The sequence below is a fragment of the Coffea eugenioides genome, chromosome 1, assembly GCF_003713205.1.
Source record: "Coffea eugenioides isolate CCC68of chromosome 1, Ceug_1.0, whole genome shotgun sequence".
Lineage (NCBI taxonomy): Eukaryota > Viridiplantae > Streptophyta > Magnoliopsida > Gentianales > Rubiaceae > Coffea > Coffea eugenioides.
This window is the reverse complement of record NC_040035.1, coordinates 45,848,199-45,869,204: the sequence shown is the minus strand read 5'-3', so window position 1 is coordinate 45,869,204 and position 21,006 is coordinate 45,848,199. Positions and strand designations below refer to the sequence as shown.

The window sequence follows — 21,006 nt, the reverse complement described above, 5'->3', positions numbered from 1 at the left end:
TCAGTAAATGTTTTGGATTTGAGGCATTAGCCACAAATAGGATGATGATCAGACAGAACAGGGGCCTTGTAAATTTAGCCCATAACATAGAATGGAGCATCATGCTCATTCGGAACTTCATGCTATTTATACACAAATACAACAAATTTTGAAAATGCAGAGGAGGTGAAAGGAAAAAGTCAGACCCCCCAAACCACCCCACCCCCAGCCACAAAAAAAAAAAAAGGGATGATGAGAGAGTCAGACACTGTGGTTAATGACACAAAATTCACCAAGCTGACGGCAACAGAATGCGGAGAGGACCATGAGTACTGTTTGAAAAGAAAATTGCTTATTAATGATACAGACAATCACATTTCAAAGCAATCACAACTATGTTGACCAATAAGCTAGAACCACAAATGGTGGAGCCTTTGAAAAGGTATAATCACGTTCATCTCTGCTCAATCGTTTTCACATAGCCAAGAAAAACGTGTCTACATTTGCACTGACCAATATGTCAGGTTTCTCAAAATATATCAACCAGAGTTTCAGTTTCATCCTCTTCAGAGGACATAAAAGTTCCATTGCATGCATACCTCAGGTCAGTACTTTTGAAACAACACCAGCACCAACTGTTCTCCCTCCTTCCCTCAAAGCAAATCTTTGACCTGCAACAATCGATTGATTAGATTAGCTCTGTAAAATACTTTTCTGGCCACTTGAGAAAGTTTCACATTACCTAATTACCACTATAGCCTGAATTATGAAAAGCTGAGATAACATGAAAACTAATGGATCAGAAGACGTCCAGACAAGGGCAGTATTCAGTAGTGACAAAATCATAAAGGTATTAGCAGGTCCATTTATTTTACAATACTTCAAAAGTCTCCCACGGCCCGTTTATTTTTACAGCATTCTCTACTTAAGGAATTTTTAGAATTCCAATAAGAACAATGAACTATTCATGTGGCTGAGAGCCCTCAAAGCCCAGGCATGATGATTTGAAATCATTAGGGGCAGGCTCTACCACTGTGCTGTTATGGTAGTATTTAGGAAAAGGAGAAAATTACATTTTTCAACCTAAATCAAACCCTTCCCTCCAATTACAATTCATCTTTGCATAGCATATATGCTTGCTCATATATGTGAATTGCAAAACCCCATAATTTCTTTCACCATGAAAAGAAAAACAATTGCAACTGATATTAATAAAAACTGCCTCCTGAAGGGAGTCAGAGCCAAACAAAGATTTTTAGAGAAATGAAAAAACCTCAGAGTGAAGGCACGGAAAAGTAAATAACTTAAGTTAATGCATGCTGGCAAAGCACAATGTAGAAGTCGAACTCATGTAGCCACATTTGCAAAAAGGCATAGCAATGAAGATAACATGACACTGGAAGGCAAAATCATCATACTAGAAGAGAATCAGCTAAAATTTAAAAACATTAGAATAAGCATATTGGTTGTTCTAACCTGCTTCCAGGGGGACAGGAGAAATTAGCTCAAAAACAGCAGTTACATTGTCCCCCGGCATAACCATCTTCACATTTTCAGGCAACTCCACCTTACCAGTGACATCAGCAGTCCTCAGGTAGAACTGAGGCCTATAATTTGAGAAAAAGGCAGTGTGGCGACCACCCTCATCCTTTGTGAGAACGTATATTTCTGCCTCAAATTTCTTATATGTTTTAACTGTCCCAGGCTTTGCAATAACCTGTATGATTAACAATATAAAAGACATGGAACAAAATTTGGTTTAATTATTCGGATTCACAATTAAGCTCTAGCACCATAGATTATGGTACCACTCTAAATGCCCACCTCCCTCAATAACCCATTCTTCTATCAAGAATTAGAAGACAGGAAAGCTCATGTCATCTAAAGATAAAATATAGAGGAAATAGTTATCAACGAGCTAAAACAGGACAAAAGGTAGTAACTTTAAATTTAACAAATGACAAGCAACCTACAACATGTAACAAATTTACACAAGATATTCATCTCAAGTTATTATCTAGCAGTAAATCTGCTTCTGCACTAGCCTTTTTTCATGACACAAACCTGCCCTCGCTGAATATCTTCTCGTTTCAAACCACGTAAAAGGAGTCCAACATTGTCACCAGCCTGGCAAAGAAAGAAAACAGTGCTGTAAAGCATAAAATGTATGTGTATAATACAAGACAGAGCATTTTAGTCCCTTACTTGTCCATGATCCAAGATCTTTTTGAACATCTCAACACCAGTCACAGTGGATTTCAGATTTCCCTGTACCACCAGGACTTATATCATGAGCATAAATTACAAATAACAATTGGTTATTGCCACTCGTGGAGGCAAAATTTCATACAAAGGTTCATCTGGTTTGACCAAGTGCATGCACCATATGTTACTATAGTTTGTGAAGTCCAAGAAACAAAACAGACCAATATGGAGCATGTAATTCCTTCCAAAGATTAGTGGTAATGAAGGATTAAGTTTAGACTTCAAGCACACCCACCTGTACATCTAGACTTGTACGACCAGTAAATTATAAAAGTATAGTTTAAAACTCAACCCTCTCCATCCAGATTCTGAAAATTAACTTTACCCGATAACAAAATATAGGACAACATTTCAACAAAATGTAATGTTGACCATAAGATCTATTGATTCCATAAAGAGTGAAAAAGTACAATAATCCACCACATCAAAGAACCATAGCATAATAGTCGCCAAAAACCACTGAAGCAGTGAAAATATTGACACTGTCAATCCCAATTGAAAAGTTTAATGACAATATAATAAATGACTAGGAAGCTTCCCAAGATAAAACCAAGAATGATAATTTCACGATACACATTACCTGCATCAGCCCCAAAATCTCCACTTCATCCCCAACTTTGATTGTACCTTGTTCAATACGGCCAGTCGCAACAGTACCTCGTCCCTGACAAATAACCAGAACCAATCAAAACACCATGAGAACTATGCCTCCTGGCATTAAAAATTCCTCCAAATGCAGCAAAAGAATAATTCCATACATAGCTAAGAGCCATATACGGCCAGTAAACAAGGAAGGGATGAGCGTTTCAGCATCCATCTGATGCACTCATGATTTGAATGCACAACATAAACAGGCTCTTCAGTTCAAGGAGGGCAATAGTAAGTTTCAAAGGAAAGTGAAACAAACACACTGCTGTCTAACAGACATTTACCACCGAATAAAGAGAAATGCAATTCACCAACAAAAATAAACTGTTAGTGATGTACTTAAAATACCTGGAACATAGGATAACAAAAATTTCATACTTTCATAATGGAAAGTAAATCGTATTTACCTGGATGGAGAAAACATCTTCTATTGGCATTAGGAAAGGCTTATCAAGTTGACGTACAGGATTAGGGATGTATCGATCCACTTCATCCATCAACTTTAGTATAGCCTTCTTACCAATTTCATCATTTGTACCCTGTAAAGCAGATAATGCTGAACCTCTAATGATCGGAATTTCCTCCCCAGGAAACTTGTAGAAGCTAAGTAGTTCTACAAAAATGAGAAAGCACACATGTAATACACTTCCAAATGAAACTTGTGGTATTAACTATTCAAGCTTCAAACATTCATCAATGCTTTCAAACGGAAAACCAGCTTACCACGGAGTTCCATTTCCACAAGTTCCAGCAATTCAGGATCATCAACTGCATCGACCTTATTCAAGAAGCATACAATATACGGTACACCTACCTGAAAACCATAAAGAACACATTAAGTTACTAAACTGGACATCAGCTTAGTCTCTCACACTTGTTAAAAATATATAAAGGAGACACTGACCTGCCGTGCAAGCAGAATATGTTCCTTTGTCTGGGGCATTGGCCCGTCAGGAGCAGATACAACTAGGATTCCTCCATCCATTTGCGCAGCTCCAGTAATCATGTTCTGACAAAAAAAAAAGGCAAAGAAAACATTGATCTCATTGCACCTTTGTTTTTCCAATTGTTCGTTACATGAAAGAATTTTGTAATTAAAAAAATGTGCTTAATTGTGTTCTTGAGGATAGCTATCTCCGTTCTTCATTTCAATCTTTTTATGTTCTTTCATAACTGTTCTATTTAAAAAAGCATATTATGCCCATCAAATCATGATTCAGGCAGATACTACACAGGTCTTACATGGCCAAACTTACTGCTATGGAAATTAAATGATGGTGGAAGCAGAGAAAATTTCTAAAGCTTTAATAGTTGCACTTTTCAGTCTGTAAGCAGCTTGCTAATAGTAGACTTCACTCTAAAGCTGAATAGACAAGAGCCAAATCATCTAGGAATAATATCAGTACCACCTATAGCATCCTTGACAACCAAATATTGGGAAAAAAATCAATTAATCTATATTCTGAACACATAAATTAATTTTATGGCTCACTTTAACATAATCTGCATGTCCAGGACAATCTACATGTGCATAATGTCTTTCCGCTGTCTCATATTCCACGTGTGCCTGCAAATTAGAAGTTAAAATAGGGAAATGGATGTGATAATTGGAGAGAAATGTTCAAATGCAACAATCCATAAACGAAAAAAGAGTCCAAACCGTTGCAATTGTAATCCCTCTCTTTTTCTCTTCAGGGGCTTTGTCAATTTCATCAAAGGCAACAGCCTTCGCCTTTCCTTCTTCCGCCAGTACCTAATAAAAAGTCACATTCCCTCAAAAAACTTAGGCTGTGTAAAGTGAAAAAGAGGACAGGCAAGCTAAAAAGACTTACCTTTGTGATTGCAGCAGTTAGAGTAGTTTTTCCGTGATCAACATGTCCAATTGTTCCAACATTAACATGAGTCTTGCTGCCGGAACCCAAAACATGTAGAAGGTAAAAAAGAGGGAAACTTTAAATTCATTTGCAAGTTTGAGAAACAAAATTCCAAGGTTTTTTCCCCCCAAAACCCAGCACGAGAAACCAGAATCTTAGTGCGCAATTATGTGCATGAACTTCGCTACCTCTAGCTGTTAAAATTTCTGGATAGAAATAATACTCAGCATCATGCACATTCACTACAGAATACAATACACCCAAAAAGAAAAATCCTTCTGTGGTGCAAAAGGTACGAATTTGAGGGGCACATTCAACCCCAATAACACCAAAATTCCAAAATGAAAAAGCACGCCCGGTCAATACTGAAAAAATCAGATGGATTCCGAACATAAAAGCCAAAAAAGAACCAAACTTGATTCAATCCAGTGACAGGCAAAAGAGCATAGCGCTAAAATGCAGCACCAAGAAAAAGGAAATAAAAAAAGTTCTACAGCATATACGAAGTAAGAAAAAATATGTAACAGAATGAAGCCAAGACTTACGTTCGAGTAAAGGTGGCCATGGATCTCCACCATGGGTTGGAGGCGGTGGACGCTTCATTTGCAGATAGGGATTCGGAGACAGAGAAGCGAGGAGGAACTAAAGATGCTCTACAACAAGAGTAGATTTGAGAAGAGAGAGTTAACAGTCGCCTGGAATTAGGCTTTCTAAATGCGACAGTGGCCATATTTAACAACAACAGAGAGAAAAACACAGCAGAAAATGTGACGGAGAATAATGAACTACCCTAACTGGAGGGGGACGAGAGGTTTTGGGAGGTTCTGCAGGAGAGTATGCCTTTGCCTACTGCCCTGCTCTCTTTCTCTCTCTTCAGGGTTTTAGAGCCGTCGAAATTACCAATTAGGGCTTGTCATTGTGCTGCTCCTAACGACTGCGTTTCATGTATTCATTTCCTTTCTTTAATTCAAGAGAAAAAAGCCCTAAAGTATCTAAATATATTTGCGCGTTCCTTTTTTTTTTTTGTCAAATATTTTATCTAACAAGAGAGGGAGTATGATTCAAGAATTGGGGATGAAAAAGGGCGATTAGACTCAGCTGTGTAAATTAGCAACATGTAATTGTGATTTCATCTAAAACTAGTATTTATCCTATGCATTAGTACAGAGTTTCTTTAATTGTGATTATTTATGAACGAATAAATAATTCATCAACAATATTTTTACATGTTATTTATATTTACGTTAAAAAATGTATTCTTAATATTTCACTATCATATTAGTTTTTAGCTTCTTTATATGTAAATTTATTATAATGTGATAATTTCTATTAATTGTATAATGCATAAAAAAAGAAATGACAAATATCTCATTATACTTTTACTTGACAAAGTTAAATTCATCAAGTGCTTCAAAAATACTACTATTTATTAAAAATACCACAGCTCCAAACCCCCCAAAGTATTTTGGCGTCCTAAAATCTTCTCAATTAATCATCCTAGTACTATTCTTTTTTTATTATTATTATTTTTATCTTCGCTGAATAGAACTAGTAATTTTTTTTTTTTTTTGTTAATTGTCATCCCTACTTCTACTCCTACTCCTACTCTAATTAGGGGGAGACTCAACTGAGCTTACGGAGAACCGATGGGAACAAAATCACCACTGGATCAGACGAGTGCATTACGCACCCGTCTGAATTTGAAGAAGAGCCACAATAGTGACATTTTAGTGGGAGGCAAGGTTTGAACCCTTACCACCCGTCTAAGAGCCGGTGGTTAAACAGAACTAGTAATTGAGTCGACCATATTTGTTCTTGTAGCCAGCCACAGGACCACGGCCCACGTTGCCAAATGCTTAATAAATGAGAAGTGAGGAGGTGGCGAGTTGCTTTGCTTCGCCCGGTCGTCTAAGCTTAGCATCTCTTTCTAAGTTTTCCCCTTTCCCATTTTTTTCAGTCTAATCGAATGTCCTGGACAAAACTATTCTCACTTTCCCCTTCCCCGGTAATTTGTTCCTCTTAACCTTTTTTTTCCTATGTTTTCTCTCTCTCCTGCAATTGCTGAATCATCTCTTCCCATTACCACTTTCGGAGTTGCCTAAATCCGAACACAGCAACCCTCATATTTCTTGACAATTTGACGTCGTCTTGCGCCATGGGAATATCGTTTTTGAAGACGATTGTGATTGCTATAGAATTTCTTTTGATTAGTTAGCTGTGCTGATAGCTGCTAGGGTTGTTCGCCTGTAAACTTTTTTTCGTTTCGCTTTTTGTTTTATAAAGTTTGCTCGAGTCTTTTGAAGTAAAGATGGTAGTACCATGGGGCGGAGTAAGCTGCTGTTTGAGTGCAGCAGCTCTCTATCTTCTTGGGAGGAGCAGTGGAAGGTTTTTCACTTACATCTCTCTCTCATCTTTTTTCCCCCCTTGATATAATAAGTGAAACAGCAGCAATTGCAGTTTTCGTAATGCTTTCTTCAAGTGCATTCATTAATTTTTTTTTCCTTTGGGTATGATGATGATTTTTATTGCTTAGGGATGCGGACATCCTCAAATCTGTGACTCGAGTCAATCAGCTGAAGGATTTAGGTAATTAAATGGAAGTTTCCATGGTTTTTGCTTTCATGTCTAGTTTTTGTTGGACATTTTTAAGCTTTTGGCTTATGGCTTATTTGCCTCTTATTAGCTATTTGGCACTGCAGTTGTATTATGCACATTATCAATCTCTAATTACAGCAATTGTCGCTGAAGCACATTCCATTAGTTATTGTCCAGAATCCAAATGTGCATTGAGGTCTCTGTGTTGTTTCTTCTGATACCCTGTCTAATTATGAGGCTTAGCAGAGAGACCGTGTACAATCATATAACAGCAAAATTTCTTGCCTGTATGATCGAATGAAAAATGGAAAATTTCCTTTTTAACCCCAAAAAAATTTTCTTGGGATGTCATTGTAGTCTTTTTTGGTTGAAGTGGTCATGCATCTGAACTGTCACTGCTCATAGTATTAAAACTTTTCTTATTATAAGAGAGAGAGACCCAGTGTCTCGGTGTTACTGTTGTCCCATATTTTATATTTCTTCTGTTTCTTGGTTGTTGAAAATACCAATCCCCTAAAGCAAGTAACAAGTTCGTCCTTGGTAAAGGCAGGGTATCCTTTTTTACTCATTTAAAGACCAATTCTAGCTTAATTATTTGTGTTGAGTAGCTTAAGCTTTATAATCACTACTATTATGTAGTTATAAACTTACAGATTTGCTGCTGCACAAGTCTATCTGTGAAACTTCTGTTGACACTTGTACCAATCAATGGTTTTCTTCTGCTCTGAAGTTGATTTTGGTTGTAGGCTCTTCTTGCCTGCCAATATATTTGTCCATAGGTACATGTGAAATATGGATCATTTGACATTTTGTTGTATCCAAGTGTTGATCGGCATGAATTATTTGGTTTTAATGAAGCCTATCTACCTCAAAGCAAGATGTATATGGAGGTTTTTGACCTCTAATCTTGTTGGCAAATTAATTCGACATTTCTTTTTTCCTTTAGCTCAACTATTGGATAGTGCGTACAAAGTTTTGCCAGTGGTTGTTGCGATATCTGGAAGAGTTGGTTCAGATACGCCGATCAACTGTGAGTACAGTGGTTTGCGAGGTGTAATTGTGGAAGAGACGGTACATGGACTAGTTCTTTAAATGGCATCGGAATTGTTTTTCTTGTATTTTGTGATTTTTTTAATAGATTTTTAATGTTGTTCTTTCAGGCAGAGCAGCACTTTTTGAAACACAATGATGCTGGCTCATGGATACAGGATTCTGCTTTGATGCTTTCTATGTGTAAAGAAGTCCCATGGTACCTGGTGAGACTTGTTTCTTGTAACACGTGTACAGGCACCAATGCATCATGGTTGCATTGAAATGCTTGTAATGAGCTAGTTGAACTGATGAATATCTTAAAGATATGAGTGTTATTTTTGGAAGCTACTTTGATTTTATCGTTTCTTCCCTTCCAGGATGATGGGACTAGTCGTGTAAATGTCATTGGAGCCCGTGGTGCTACAGGTTTGGTATTGACAGTAGGAAGTGAAGTCTTTGAGGAGTCCGGACGGTCGCTTGTACGTGGAACATTGGACTATCTTCAGGGTCTTAAGGTATGTCTTGGTATTTTCATCATTTCCCTTGCATTCTCACTTCCTGAGATGTGTATGTCTGTCCTGTTGCTTGATGCTGACAATATGTCTGAAGATGCTAGGAGTGAAGAGGATTGAGCGGGTTCTTCCAACTGGGACACCTTTGACTGTTGTTGGTGAGGTATGGTTGCTCCCTAAATTGAACGACAACTAATATTCTCTTTTATGCAGTCAAAATTCACGTCATAGTATGTTTGTTACAAATTTTGATGATAAGAATTCCAAAATGGGCTTATAGCTCAGTGGTAGAAAAAAATAGGATAAGAGTATCAAATCTATCCTAGCATGTTCATTAGGAATTCTGATGATGAGAATACCAAAATTATCTTATTGAATGGTAAAAATTATAGGGGTTAAGAAAACACATGCATGATGTTATAGCAAGGAACAGCTTGGTGAATTTAAATTGGCTGGAAGTTTGAACTCGTGTGTAATATAAAAAATTGACCATGTGTAGTGGGATATTTCGATTTCTAATGCAAGACAATGTCTTTCTACCAAGTTTATATTCCCATTCAAAAAGATATCAATGTGGATACATGATGTTTTTTAATGAACTTATGGTCTACATGACCAGCTGTACAGCACAAGTGGTTTGAAAATTGTTTGGCTTTCTTTACTTTTAGTAGGGTTACATTATTTAAAAGCTCTTGGCTATGTTTCTTTTAAATGGGTGAGAGATCTGACTTTTGTGCTTCCCTGTAGGTTCTGGGTGTTGGTTGTCCATCTCCAGTAGTTGACATAAGAAATGATTCCTTTTCATAGCGTGTCTTATTGTTTGTTAATCTTTTAACACCTTTCTTTGTGAATAGGCTGTTAAAGATGATATTGGGACGATCCGGATGCAGAAACCACACAAAGGGCCATTTTATGTGTCGCACAAAACTATTGACCAGCTTATTGCAAATCTAGGGAGATGGGCCAGGTTCATTCTTGATACACATTTAAACTTGTACAACCGACACATTCCATTTCCCCTGACCTTATTTAACCAAGGAAATGGAGGGAGAGAGAGAGAGCATTTGGATCTAGAAACCCCACAATGGGCCATTTTTTGCATTGTACAAAACTATTGACCTACTTATTGCATATCTAGGGTGATGATCCAGGTTCATACTTGATGGACATTGACACTTATACAACCCACATATTCCATTGTAGCTGACCTTACCTAACCCCCCCCCCCCCGGAGGGGGGGTGTGTGGAGGGGAGGAGGGGCGAGAGAGAGAGAGATGCCACATACTATCATCTCAAATCTTATTTCTTGTATACACACATTCTGAAGTCCTCTGAGGTTTTCTGTTTGTAATTTGTTGCTTCCAGGTGGTATAGATATGCCTCTATGGGATTCACTGTGTTTGGTGTTTATCTAATTGCAAAGCATGCTTTCCAATATATCACGGAGAGAAAGCGTCATTGGGAACTGAGGAGGAGGTATAAATCCATAGAATTGCTCAAGTCATGTGCTCTTAAGTGTTTTTACCTGAGGCATTATCTACGTCATGACAAGGGGCATTAAGATTCCAGCATGTCTCTAAGGCATTATCTTCATTGTTACTATTTGTGTTTTTTCTTCGCGTCGAGATATACCTATATTCATATGCTATCATGGTCTGTTTAGGGTTCTTGCTGCTGCAGCTAAAAGATCAAGCAAAGAGGAGGAAGGTTGCTACTCTTGTTTCTCTGTGATAATATTCAGTTTTGTGCATGGGCTTGTCATGGTCCTGTATCTCCCTCATTTACTGTTTGCAGGTTCAAATGGTGTATCTGAGAATGGATCAGATAATAGTAAAAAGGATCGAACAATGCCGGATCTATGTGTCATATGCTTGGAGCAGGAATACAATTCAGTTTTTGTCCCGTAAGCATTCCACCAAATTCTTTTCTCTCTTCAACTAATTGATAGTCATGTCGTGCAACAGTTGGTGGCACTGGGTTCTTCTATGTGACACCTGTAGATTAGGTTGTGTTGCAAGCTATATACTGTCCACTCTGCAAGATGGATGTTTCAGGATTTTAAACGGGGAAGCTTTATTGGTTTGACTTTCAGGTGTGGCCATATGTGCTGTTGCATGGCGTGTTCTTCACACTTGACAAACTGTCCACTTTGTAGGAGACGAATTGAGCAGGTGGTAAAGACTTTTCGTCATTGAGTACCTTTTGAGGTTGGCATTGCCATGAGAGATGATCCTCCAAACTGATGCCCTTCCTCCCAAGAGATTGAGGGCTAGGATGTCTTATTTTTCAACGTTGTCCTGGGTTTGTTATGCTTATGGAGGTTCCGACGTCTAACCTTACAATTGACATCATGTGGCAATGTGGAATTCTGTGACTATCGGATTGAAATATGAGTAAATTAAATCCAATGTCATGTCTCACTGCCAAATACACGCTTAAATGTTTTCGGTGGAAGGAGTTGAGCTTAAAATGTGTAATAATTCATCGTTTTCTTCTGAAATTGTAAATACAAGCTGTACACAGAACTGATTATACTCGTGCTGCCAGTAAATGATGTGCCCTTTTTCTAGCTTCTGCTTCGGGTTTACCGTCAGGCTTAGTTTGACGTTATGCATTTCTTGTACTGCAAAATAGGTGATTTTTGTCACAAGAATTGGCGCAGTGAATGATATGTTCGAATTTCTCAGTGCAGATTATAAAAAAATGATAGTCTGCCTAGGCTTCTTCAACTTGTCTGGCGACAATTTGGCTGGCTTTTGGCTTTAGAGTGGAATTCTCCATTTCTTTAAAACTCTTGCGTCATTACTTATTCCAATTCTTGCGTGTCCGTGTTGAACCATGACTGCGGAAAAAAGATGTTGCTTGCTGGGGGTGGCACTGGCAAGGATTAGCTGCAGAGACAAAAGTAATATTCTAATTATGGTTTTGGTGCGTTCGTAGTTGTGCAATGTGATTCCTGGAAGCAAAGACGACTCTCCTCCTTTTAGACTTAATGAGACCCCGAATCTGATGCCACACCATGCGATTGTAGTCTGCTAGTATTTAGTTTTCACTTTCTTTTCGGCTTTAATTGAGTTCTAAGAAACTGTCTTGTCAATTGTCACGAAGCTTGATTAGTAGTATATTATCCATTAGCTCCAACTGCCAATCACGCTCGACCTGCTTGGCAACTCCAATAATGAGAAGAAACGAAGAAGATAGAGCTTGGAAAATGAGAAGAAAGATTCTCTTTATCTTTCAATGTAAAGTAAAGGAATATGATCCTTCTCAATAGCATTTAAAATTTAGTAGGAGAAATTCATTGTCTCTTTTGTGTCGAAATTCCTGCAAAGTTCTACGGAATCAAGTGTAAACGTTCACATTGTAACAGGCGATAAGCAAGTTCACGCAATTAAGCCCTCTGTGACGAGACCGAGAGATCTGTCTTATTAATATGCCACCACTCGGCAACATTATTGACAGCAAGTACTATTATATTTCTCGTCTCACCATTCATTTCTGGTAGGCAAAACTAATTACCATCTCAATACGAGCAGCGAATGGAAAAGGAAAACCGCCAGGCTAATGCAGATTCCACGGGCGTCTGTGAGAAAATATACAATGCGGTGGCTTTTCGAGCAATTCATCGCAAGTCGAGCCGATCACTACTAAGTCCCATGGCTGTCACTACAGATCCAAATCAGCCCGGAGCCCAAAGAACAGACGACAACGCTGCCAAAACCAATGCCCTCGAGAAACCTGTTGCCCAGCATGAAGCCCGCCCTGGAGAAGTGCATATTCCTATTGACTTCGGGCCAACAGCGGTGCCTGAGGAGAAAGCAAAGACGGCAAAGCCTCCACCTTCCGTCCAGAACAGCGGCGGAGCGACAATCAGCCCGGCAAAGATCGGCCATCTTAATTTTAAAACGGAGGAGGACACCTCAATACCGGTGTCTCACGGCCGATCGGGTAAAGTTGCTTCGAAGAAGGAAGCCAGACCAGCTGTTTCTCCTTTAATGGAGGAGAAACTCAAGCAGCAAAAGACTGCTTCAGCAAGCATCGTTGCGATACAAGGCCTCGGTCAAGGAATCATTGCTCCGCCCCCGTGTCCCCCCGGCCGCAAGTCGTCGCAAGAAGAGCAGAAAAAGCCGAAGGCCCGTGCTGCTGCAGGTGATCAAGAAGGCAGGCAACCAGAGCATAGCAGCACTGCCAGCAACTTGTTTTCTGATTATATTACTCGTGCGAAGAACAAAATGAGAACCCCATCAAATGTTAGTGAGGAGACCGTGAATACGAGTCGATTTACAAGGTTGGCGACAAGGCGAGACAGCTTCAATGACAAGGTTGTTAACTATATCAACCGAGCCAGGAAGGGCATCAGAACCACGTCAAATGTCGGTAAATGAATCGATATATATATATATATATACAAGTGCCGAGTATGCAATTATAATGAATAAGCTGTGCAGCAGGATGCAGATAAATTATCGTGAATTTATATGATCCCCGTATATGCCTTAAAGAGTGAATAAGCTCACCTCCGTCCGTCTGATGGTTTGGATGTCACTCAGGCTGGAGGAATGATTATCGTGATTTTTTATTTTTTATTTTTTGGTGTGTGGGACTGATGTCTTATTAATTGTGTATGCGGCGGCACCGGCTAATCAGATTAATCTGAGTGCATATTTATTTGAGCCTTCTCTTTTGAGAGCTTTCTCGTGATGTAATTAAGTGAAGAAACTAGACAGTACAATTCTCCTTGTGTCACTTGGTTTTCTAATTGTCATCAACTCAGCAGAAAGCGAAAAAAAAAAAAACCAGTTGGCACTTTTTGAGCTTCGCATATTCGAATTGAATGTTCTCCATCTCCTTCCTCTCATCCCGCGGATAAATTATTCTTTTTCTTTTAAACTCTGTTTGGGTGTACAGCATACAGGGACCCAACATCGGAACTGGAAGGAGAAGATTTTGCAAAATGAAACCACAAAGGCGGATTGCCCAACAAATAAATCAAGAGCTCTTCAGGCTGCCATTCTGGGCCTCCTGCGTTCACTCCAACAGGCTGGATGGCCCGAATGAAACTTTTGGACATTAGCTTATCCCCTGGCTGGCGTTTGTTAATTGTTGGTGGCTGATAGAATTACTAATAAAAAAAAGATTCTTGTAAGTTCCCTCCAATCCAACGTCAAATGGACTTTTTTTGTTTTTTCAAAAAAAACAAACATACAGTTGCCACTTGCCTTAGAATTTAAAAGGATTCCCCCATCGTCAATCGTCATCTGCCACGAGTCTGCAAAGCAAAAGTCACAAACCCGGCGGCCTTCCGGTTCTGAATTTTACTACTTTAATAGTCCTGTTTTCCTTTTTCGTTTGTCCCAAATTGTAGTCCACTTTTCAATTGAAAAATGTAGTTGTATTTTAATTTTTTTAAAATACCCTTATTCAATGTAAGTTGTTGTTACTATAAACCTACCCCATTTAATGAGAGTCGATTCTTTTTTTACCATCAATTCAAGCTCCCATAAAGTTGTACTCTAATTAATGCAAGGGTATTTTAGAAAAATAGCTACCTAAATTGATTGTTCCAACAAAGTTAACTATTTTTTATTAAACTGTGTGAAAAAAGAAGCAGGACTACCAAAGTGGGATGGAGGAGGGAGTATATAATTATGCTTGTGGTCACAAAATTACTTGTATTAGAATTGGCTTGCGTTACTCTGATGCGGAAACGGTTGACAACCACAACCAATGAATACCCTTTTGTACATTCATAGTAGTGTCTTTCCCGTTCTCAAAGAGCTCGAAATCATATCTGTGTATTTATTTATTAATCCTCGTTTTAGAATGTCCACGATCGGAACAACAATGGCACATACTTTTTATAGTAGTATCTTAATTTGTACTAGAAAATGTTTGGCATTAACTTGTCCACGATCGATGGCTCTTTCTTTCATTACTATTACTAAAAAATGATCGAGTGCATCATCTCTAAATTGTAGGCATGTTGATGTTGTGGCTGTAGTTGATAGTCAAGAGAAATTGCCAGTTTTCAGTTTGATTATAACTTGCCCGTGATTGCCAGCTAGAGCCCAGATGCAGGTTGATAGAAAATTCTAAAGTTTTAATTTTCCAAAGTTCTTATCAACAAAAGGTTTTCACTTGTACGTGGCACTATCAACGGGGCAGGATGTGGTTTTCTGTTACCATCTGAATACGATGCTGCATATATACTACATTAGTTTTCAGGTTCAGAACATATATATGTCTATCCAATGAAGCGTGCATTATTATTAAGCTAGATATCTGCAATTCATAATTCACATACATGCTGGTGAATTTTTTCCAAAGATCCAAGAAAAAACGCCTCAGAGATGAGAAAATACTTTTGTTTAAACAAGAAAAACGGGAAAAAAAAAAAAAGAAGAACGCGACAGATATATATATATAAAGAAAAAGAAAAGGTAAACCAATCTCCCATGCTTGGAGATGGAAGTCGTTTGAAAAGTGAGATGTGTTATTTTGAAGAAGTCACGAGAAGCCCATCACTTCGCTTTCATCAACGCCACTTTTTCTTGAATGCTGAATGGATTGGAAGTTATTCCACAATCACTACCTGGCCTTTCTGATATGTTCACATATGTCTGCTTGGTTCATGAAGACCATGGAAAAGTAGAGGCCAATTCCAATTTAAACACAAACATTTTTTAGTGATCATGTTGGAAGCTGGGGACAAAAGATGCATGGTCAGCTCTAAGTAGCCTTATAACCGTCAACACATTGGGAATTAGGATTCCAAGTGCCAAAAGAGACGACATGTACAGATATATATTTATATATATGTTTTAATTAGTGAATTGGTTGGTAACGTGTTTTTCCAAAATATTTGGAGCGCATAGAAATCATTTTTGATGAGAATGGCACTAATCCATTATTCATAATCCCATTCCATACCATCGTAACTCAAACCAGTGAAGTGAGATTTGGCTACCGTAATACCTAAGACTGTAGTGCGACATTAATAAGAGAAGGTGGTCTAGTATTGTAAATTCATTCTTTTTGGAAGCATGGCATAGCATAGCAAGAGCGTGTTTTTTTTTTTTATAATAATTATAATACCAACTTAGTTTGGGGTGATTTCGATTTTGGTCATCACGAGTCAAGACATGCTTTCTACAATGTTTTGAAACTCAGACTGTTAATTGAGCCGACGAGGTGTTTGGATCGAAATTTAACCGATCGGACCAGTTCAATCCTAATTTAATGAATTTTTTTAAAAAAAATAATTTATATAAATGTATATGTACAAAATACGACATGCAATAGACTAATTTAAGACTTTATGTGACGAAAAGTTTAATATTTTCAAAGAACTTGGATTTTCACAAATAAAAATTTTAAATTATAATTTGCAATAAATAAATTTCATCTCAAACTCAATTGTATCTACCAAAAAATAATCTTAAATCCAACCCAAAAATACCACAATATTCTAAAATTATACAAAATTTCGCGTCCATGGAAATTAGATATTGTGAGTTTAAATTTTTAATTCATGTTTTTTAGATTTAGAAATTGCAACTTTAAACCAAAAAAAATAAGGAAGCCCGGAGTTTGAAGGAAGTCAGGAAAATAGAAAATATAGATGCAAACTTGATAAAAGGCAAAAAATGAGATGAAAGTGAATGGATGTGGCAATTAATAATTGGTCTTTAGGGTTAAGGAAAATCTATTTTTTTATATATATATTTTCAATTTAATAGACAAAAATAAAAAATCGTCTGTTCAACGGTTCAATTCAGTTGGCATGGTTCAAACGGTTCTTACTGATTTTTAAGTCCAATTAATTCGAGATATGAATCGGACCAGAGCTATGATCGATTCACAGTCTGATTGGCCACTCCGGTCCAATTTTCAAAACAATGACTTTTTAGAATTATAAATTACTTACGGGAGTTCTAACAGATCGTCTATCCACATAATTCTCACACCAGCAAGTGAACTCAAATGCATGATCTTTATTAAGAAAATGATCCGAGCTTGCCAATTAAGCTGACTTATATTGGCACGCACGACGTACGGTTTCTAGTGGCAGTGGTATACCCACAACTAGGGCTGCAAACGAATCGAGCCGCTCGCGAGCGGCTCGAGTCGAGCTCGAGTCGAGCTCGTTATTAATCGAGCTCGAGTCGAGCTCGAGCCGGCTCGAGTCAAACTCGAGCTCGAGCTCGAGCTCAGAATATTAAGCTCGTTAGCTCGCGAGCCGGCTCGCGAGCTTGGGTATATATATATATTTTTTTTATTTTTATTTTTATTTAATAATAAAATTACGTATATTATATATATATTTTTTTTTATTTTTTATTTTTATAGTAAAATTACGTATATATCCTTAATATTTTATTATTTATTAAGAAAAAATATTATTTTATTTATTTTTTTTAAAATAAAATAATTATTTTTTATTTTTTTTCGAGCTCGAGCTCGAAATTTGCCAGCTCGTCGAGCTCGAGCTCGAGCTCGAGCTTGGTAAAATTTAGTCGAGGCTCGGCTCGATTAGCTCAAAGCTCGACTCGGCTCGGCTCGTTTGCAGCCCTACCCACAACCGCTCAGCAGCATCCATAAGCTTTAGGTAAAGGCGAAAAGCTAACACCCATTACTAATTCTTTTGGATGGTCCATAACTGCTCCTCCCTACTTAATTGTCTGCACATAAATGGCCCTCTGCCGTCCAGTCTTCAAGACAACAAATTGCATTGCATGCTCATGGAAGTTGCCGAAGACAAGTACTATTTGGTGATGCAATTTTGATATTTTTTTTCTTTTTTTTTATGGCGTTGGGAGGGGGGGTGGGGGGGGTAAATAAAGGCTTAAACGTCAGGTATAGTAACCAATAAATTGATAATTTTCCAATTATGCGTTTTACTTGGGGTTTTCCTTTCTTTTTTTTTTGTTTTTAAATAATTGTGCCATTAATTGCTACTAGAATAGTACTCCCTCCCTTTTTTTATAACTGTCGTTTAAGGTTTTGCACACCAATTAAGAAAAGTTTTCATTGCTTAAATCTATACATCACTTTCCTTTTATACCCTCATTAATTATTCAATTCACCCATGTTTTCTAGGAAAGAATATGGAAGGGCAGAGAGAAGCAATAATTACTAGGAGTAGTAATTAAGAATCCTGTAAGAGAGATAAAAGGGTAAAATTGTGAAAAAATAATAAATGCTGCATGGGGATAGTAAAACGACAGATAAAAGTACTTAAGAGCAAATTCCTTAAACGACAGTTATAAAAAAAGGGAGGGAGTAATTGACGTCCGAGATGGCGAGCGGTCACGAATGTCCATCCAAATTTGAGCAAACTTTAGAGAAAGATTCCAAGGAAGGCCTTCGGCTTCATGTGCAGTTGTGCACCCTTGACTTTATGCTGAGAAGGGGAAATATGATCGGGCATTTCCCCCGAGGGGGATCCCACCTTTTAGGTGAGCTTGGGTTTGGTCCATCAAATTAACGTGGTGAATCGGTTCCCTTGGTCTCCCTACTTTCATATGTCTCTCAGTCTCTTTTCTTTTTTACTATTTTTTTTAAAATTTTGTTTAAAGTCCCTATTTAATATGTTTGATGTTACTGCAGTAAGAAACCTGTGATCTTGACTTTCTTGGAAACCTGCAAACCCGAAAAGGAGAGATTCTGTGGTTGTCAAAATCATGGAGTAATTTTGAACCCATTTGTTCTTGGTTTTCATGAAAAAAAAAATTTTTTGATTCTTAATTATGAAGTATTGTTTTAGGTGAATGCGGCTCTGTTTGGATCGATCATTTTTTCAAAAATAAGTTTTTTAAATATAATATTACAATAATACATAATAATTCAAAAAATATCTCATCCATACAATATATCAAATATTTTAAAAACTTTTTATACTACAAATTTTTTCATATACACTGCTACAATAAAATTTTTCAAAAACAATCCAAAAAACAAACGGTGATTTTCACTATTTCAAAACAGTATGATCTCCCTATTTTGCCTCAGAAATTGAGGGCACGTAAGGGAAGCATACGCTTTTTTGCCGCAAAATTGATCTAAAATGAGATTTGAGACCACTAAGAGACTGCTTTGATTAATTTTGAACGCAAGGAACCAATTTTTTTTTTTTTTTTTGTTGAAAAAAATGTAAGGAATCATTTTGACAATTTTCCCTCCCAAAAGCGAACGAAGGTGAACATATTTTCAGATGTACCCAAGAATCCAAACTCTGATCTGTTACTCAAAAGGAAGCAAACAGCTTTTACTTTCGAGAATTTTGTGGTTTGGGGAAACCTTTGGAAAATTCTTTGGAATAAAACAACACATGTCCTCCCTTTGACAATTTTCAACTGATGGACGTAATGGGGGGATAAAGAGAAGAATTAGCCATCATATCATTTTCATCTCGGAGAAATTCCCACAGTTGATTGTGCTTTTAGTCAAAATGAGTTTGTAATTCCACAGATTATATAGCTGGAGTTTAGAACAAAAAAATTTCAAGAATATGAAAGTTCTTCGTCAATTACGCAATGGAAAAAATTGGTATAGTCGAAAACTATCAACTCGATAGGGGGAAAAAACGAAAAAGAAAAAAGAAAGAGGTTTTACAAAATATGACAATCTGGGTAACAAAAGTTTTATGCGTTGATCGGATTGCATTTTTTTTGAATTTTTTTATAAAAAAATTATTGTAAAGATTTGATATATATGTAAAAATTACTTTACAAACAATGCCTTAATTTCTATGGGGACAAAATGTATCATTAATGTGAAATCAAATAGTACCCGATACTCTAGTAAATACAGAAGGCGCAGCCGAGTGGCAGTGGCGGCGACTCATGTGAAATATGCTGCTGTTCCGCCAACTCATGTGGGCGGGTCGTTTGCCGTTTGGTGCTTTGGTTAGTGGCAGCTTCTATTTTGGGTTCATAGGTCATCACCAATCCACCATTCACCACCACAAGTAAATATTCCTTACTCCACCGCCTATTCCTCCGGTCCAGGGTCCTCCCCACCGCTGACTGGGACCTAAAATCTTCCAATGCTCTTCTCGTCTCCCTCGGCTCCACGGCCTGGCAGGAGGGGGACCTGCCATTAGAAAGGAACAACCATGATGTTACTTCTTTTCACTTTTTGATTGTGATTTTTACTTTACTTCTTGCACCTTGGTAGGAAGACTTGCGTCCAATCTCTAGGGCATGTTTGGATTGTTGTTTTTTTTTGTAGAATTTTTTTTACATATATTATTATTATTATTTTGCTTTATATACATCACATCACCATAATACTCCTATATTATTTTTATAAAAATTCTTAAAAAGTTATAATTTAAACCGGACCTGACCATTGAAGTCCCAACTCTCAACCACTAATCGAAAGTTGACGGTCAAAAACCTCCAAGTCTTGGATTCTAGAGAATTACGTAATTATGTTTGATTTTGAAAGAAGGGATAATATCAGAAACCTCCCTTAAGGTTTCTCTTAATATCACTCGGCATTTCTAAGATTTTTGAAATATCACTTACCTCTCCTAATAATTGTAAAAAGACTATATTAACTTTCACTTGACACATAATTCACATATCAAATAAATGGATCTCAAAAATTTTTTTAAAAAAATGGAAGTCACTTTCTTCTCTTTCCCTTTTTTCCATCATTTTATCTTACTTATTTTTTAGGCGACTTTATAATAAATTAAATTTTATTTATCTTTTATTTTTTATGATTATGATAAAGTAGGGTATGATTTATTTGCTTATTTTGAATTAATTTTTATGATGATTAGTACAATTTAATAGTTTGCGTTAAAGTTGCAAACGAATCGAGTCGATCGCAAGCAGCTCAAGTCCGAGTTTTAGTTGACCAAGTCGAATTCGAACTCAAAAACACTAAACTTGTTAATTAGCAATTCAGTTCGAGCTCAATTATATATTTTATTTATTTATTTTAATAGTAAAAATATTCCTAATATTTTATTATTTGTTAAAAAGTTATTATTTTATTCATTTTTTAAAATATGAAATAATTTTTTTAAAATTTTTTTTAAAACTTGAGTATGAGTTTGACATTTTAAACTTGTCGAGCTCGAACTCGAG

At 37.2% G+C, this 21,006-nt stretch overlaps 2 protein-coding genes across 2 annotated transcripts; one reads left to right on the top strand and one right to left on the bottom strand.

The window, feature by feature from the left end:
- Positions 1 to 253: 253 nt before the first annotated feature.
- LOC113764279 (elongation factor Tu, mitochondrial) lies at positions 254 to 5,605 on the bottom strand. The gene is made up of 12 exons (XM_027308307.1): positions 5,312 to 5,605; positions 4,725 to 4,800; positions 4,553 to 4,645; positions 4,385 to 4,459; positions 3,797 to 3,901; positions 3,616 to 3,706; positions 3,300 to 3,505; positions 2,825 to 2,908; positions 2,185 to 2,247; positions 2,044 to 2,106; positions 1,456 to 1,696; positions 254 to 650 (listed from the first exon to the last, which is right to left on the bottom strand). The coding sequence occupies exons 1-12, from the start codon at positions 5,494 to 5,496 to the stop codon at positions 580 to 582; spliced, it is 1,353 nt and encodes a 450-aa protein (XP_027164108.1). The 5' UTR covers positions 5,497 to 5,605; the 3' UTR covers positions 254 to 579.
- Positions 5,606 to 6,651: 1,046 nt separating this feature from the next.
- Positions 6,652 to 11,479, top strand: LOC113775583 (E3 ubiquitin-protein ligase SP1). The gene is made up of 11 exons (XM_027320529.1): positions 6,652 to 7,151; positions 7,300 to 7,352; positions 8,308 to 8,432; positions 8,522 to 8,617; positions 8,771 to 8,908; positions 9,003 to 9,068; positions 9,760 to 9,872; positions 10,271 to 10,381; positions 10,569 to 10,612; positions 10,700 to 10,808; positions 10,998 to 11,479. Exons 1-11 carry the CDS (start codon positions 7,075 to 7,077, stop codon positions 11,098 to 11,100), a joined length of 1,035 nt encoding a protein of 344 aa, XP_027176330.1. The 5' UTR covers positions 6,652 to 7,074; the 3' UTR covers positions 11,101 to 11,479.
- Positions 11,480 to 21,006: the final 9,527 nt, after the last annotated feature.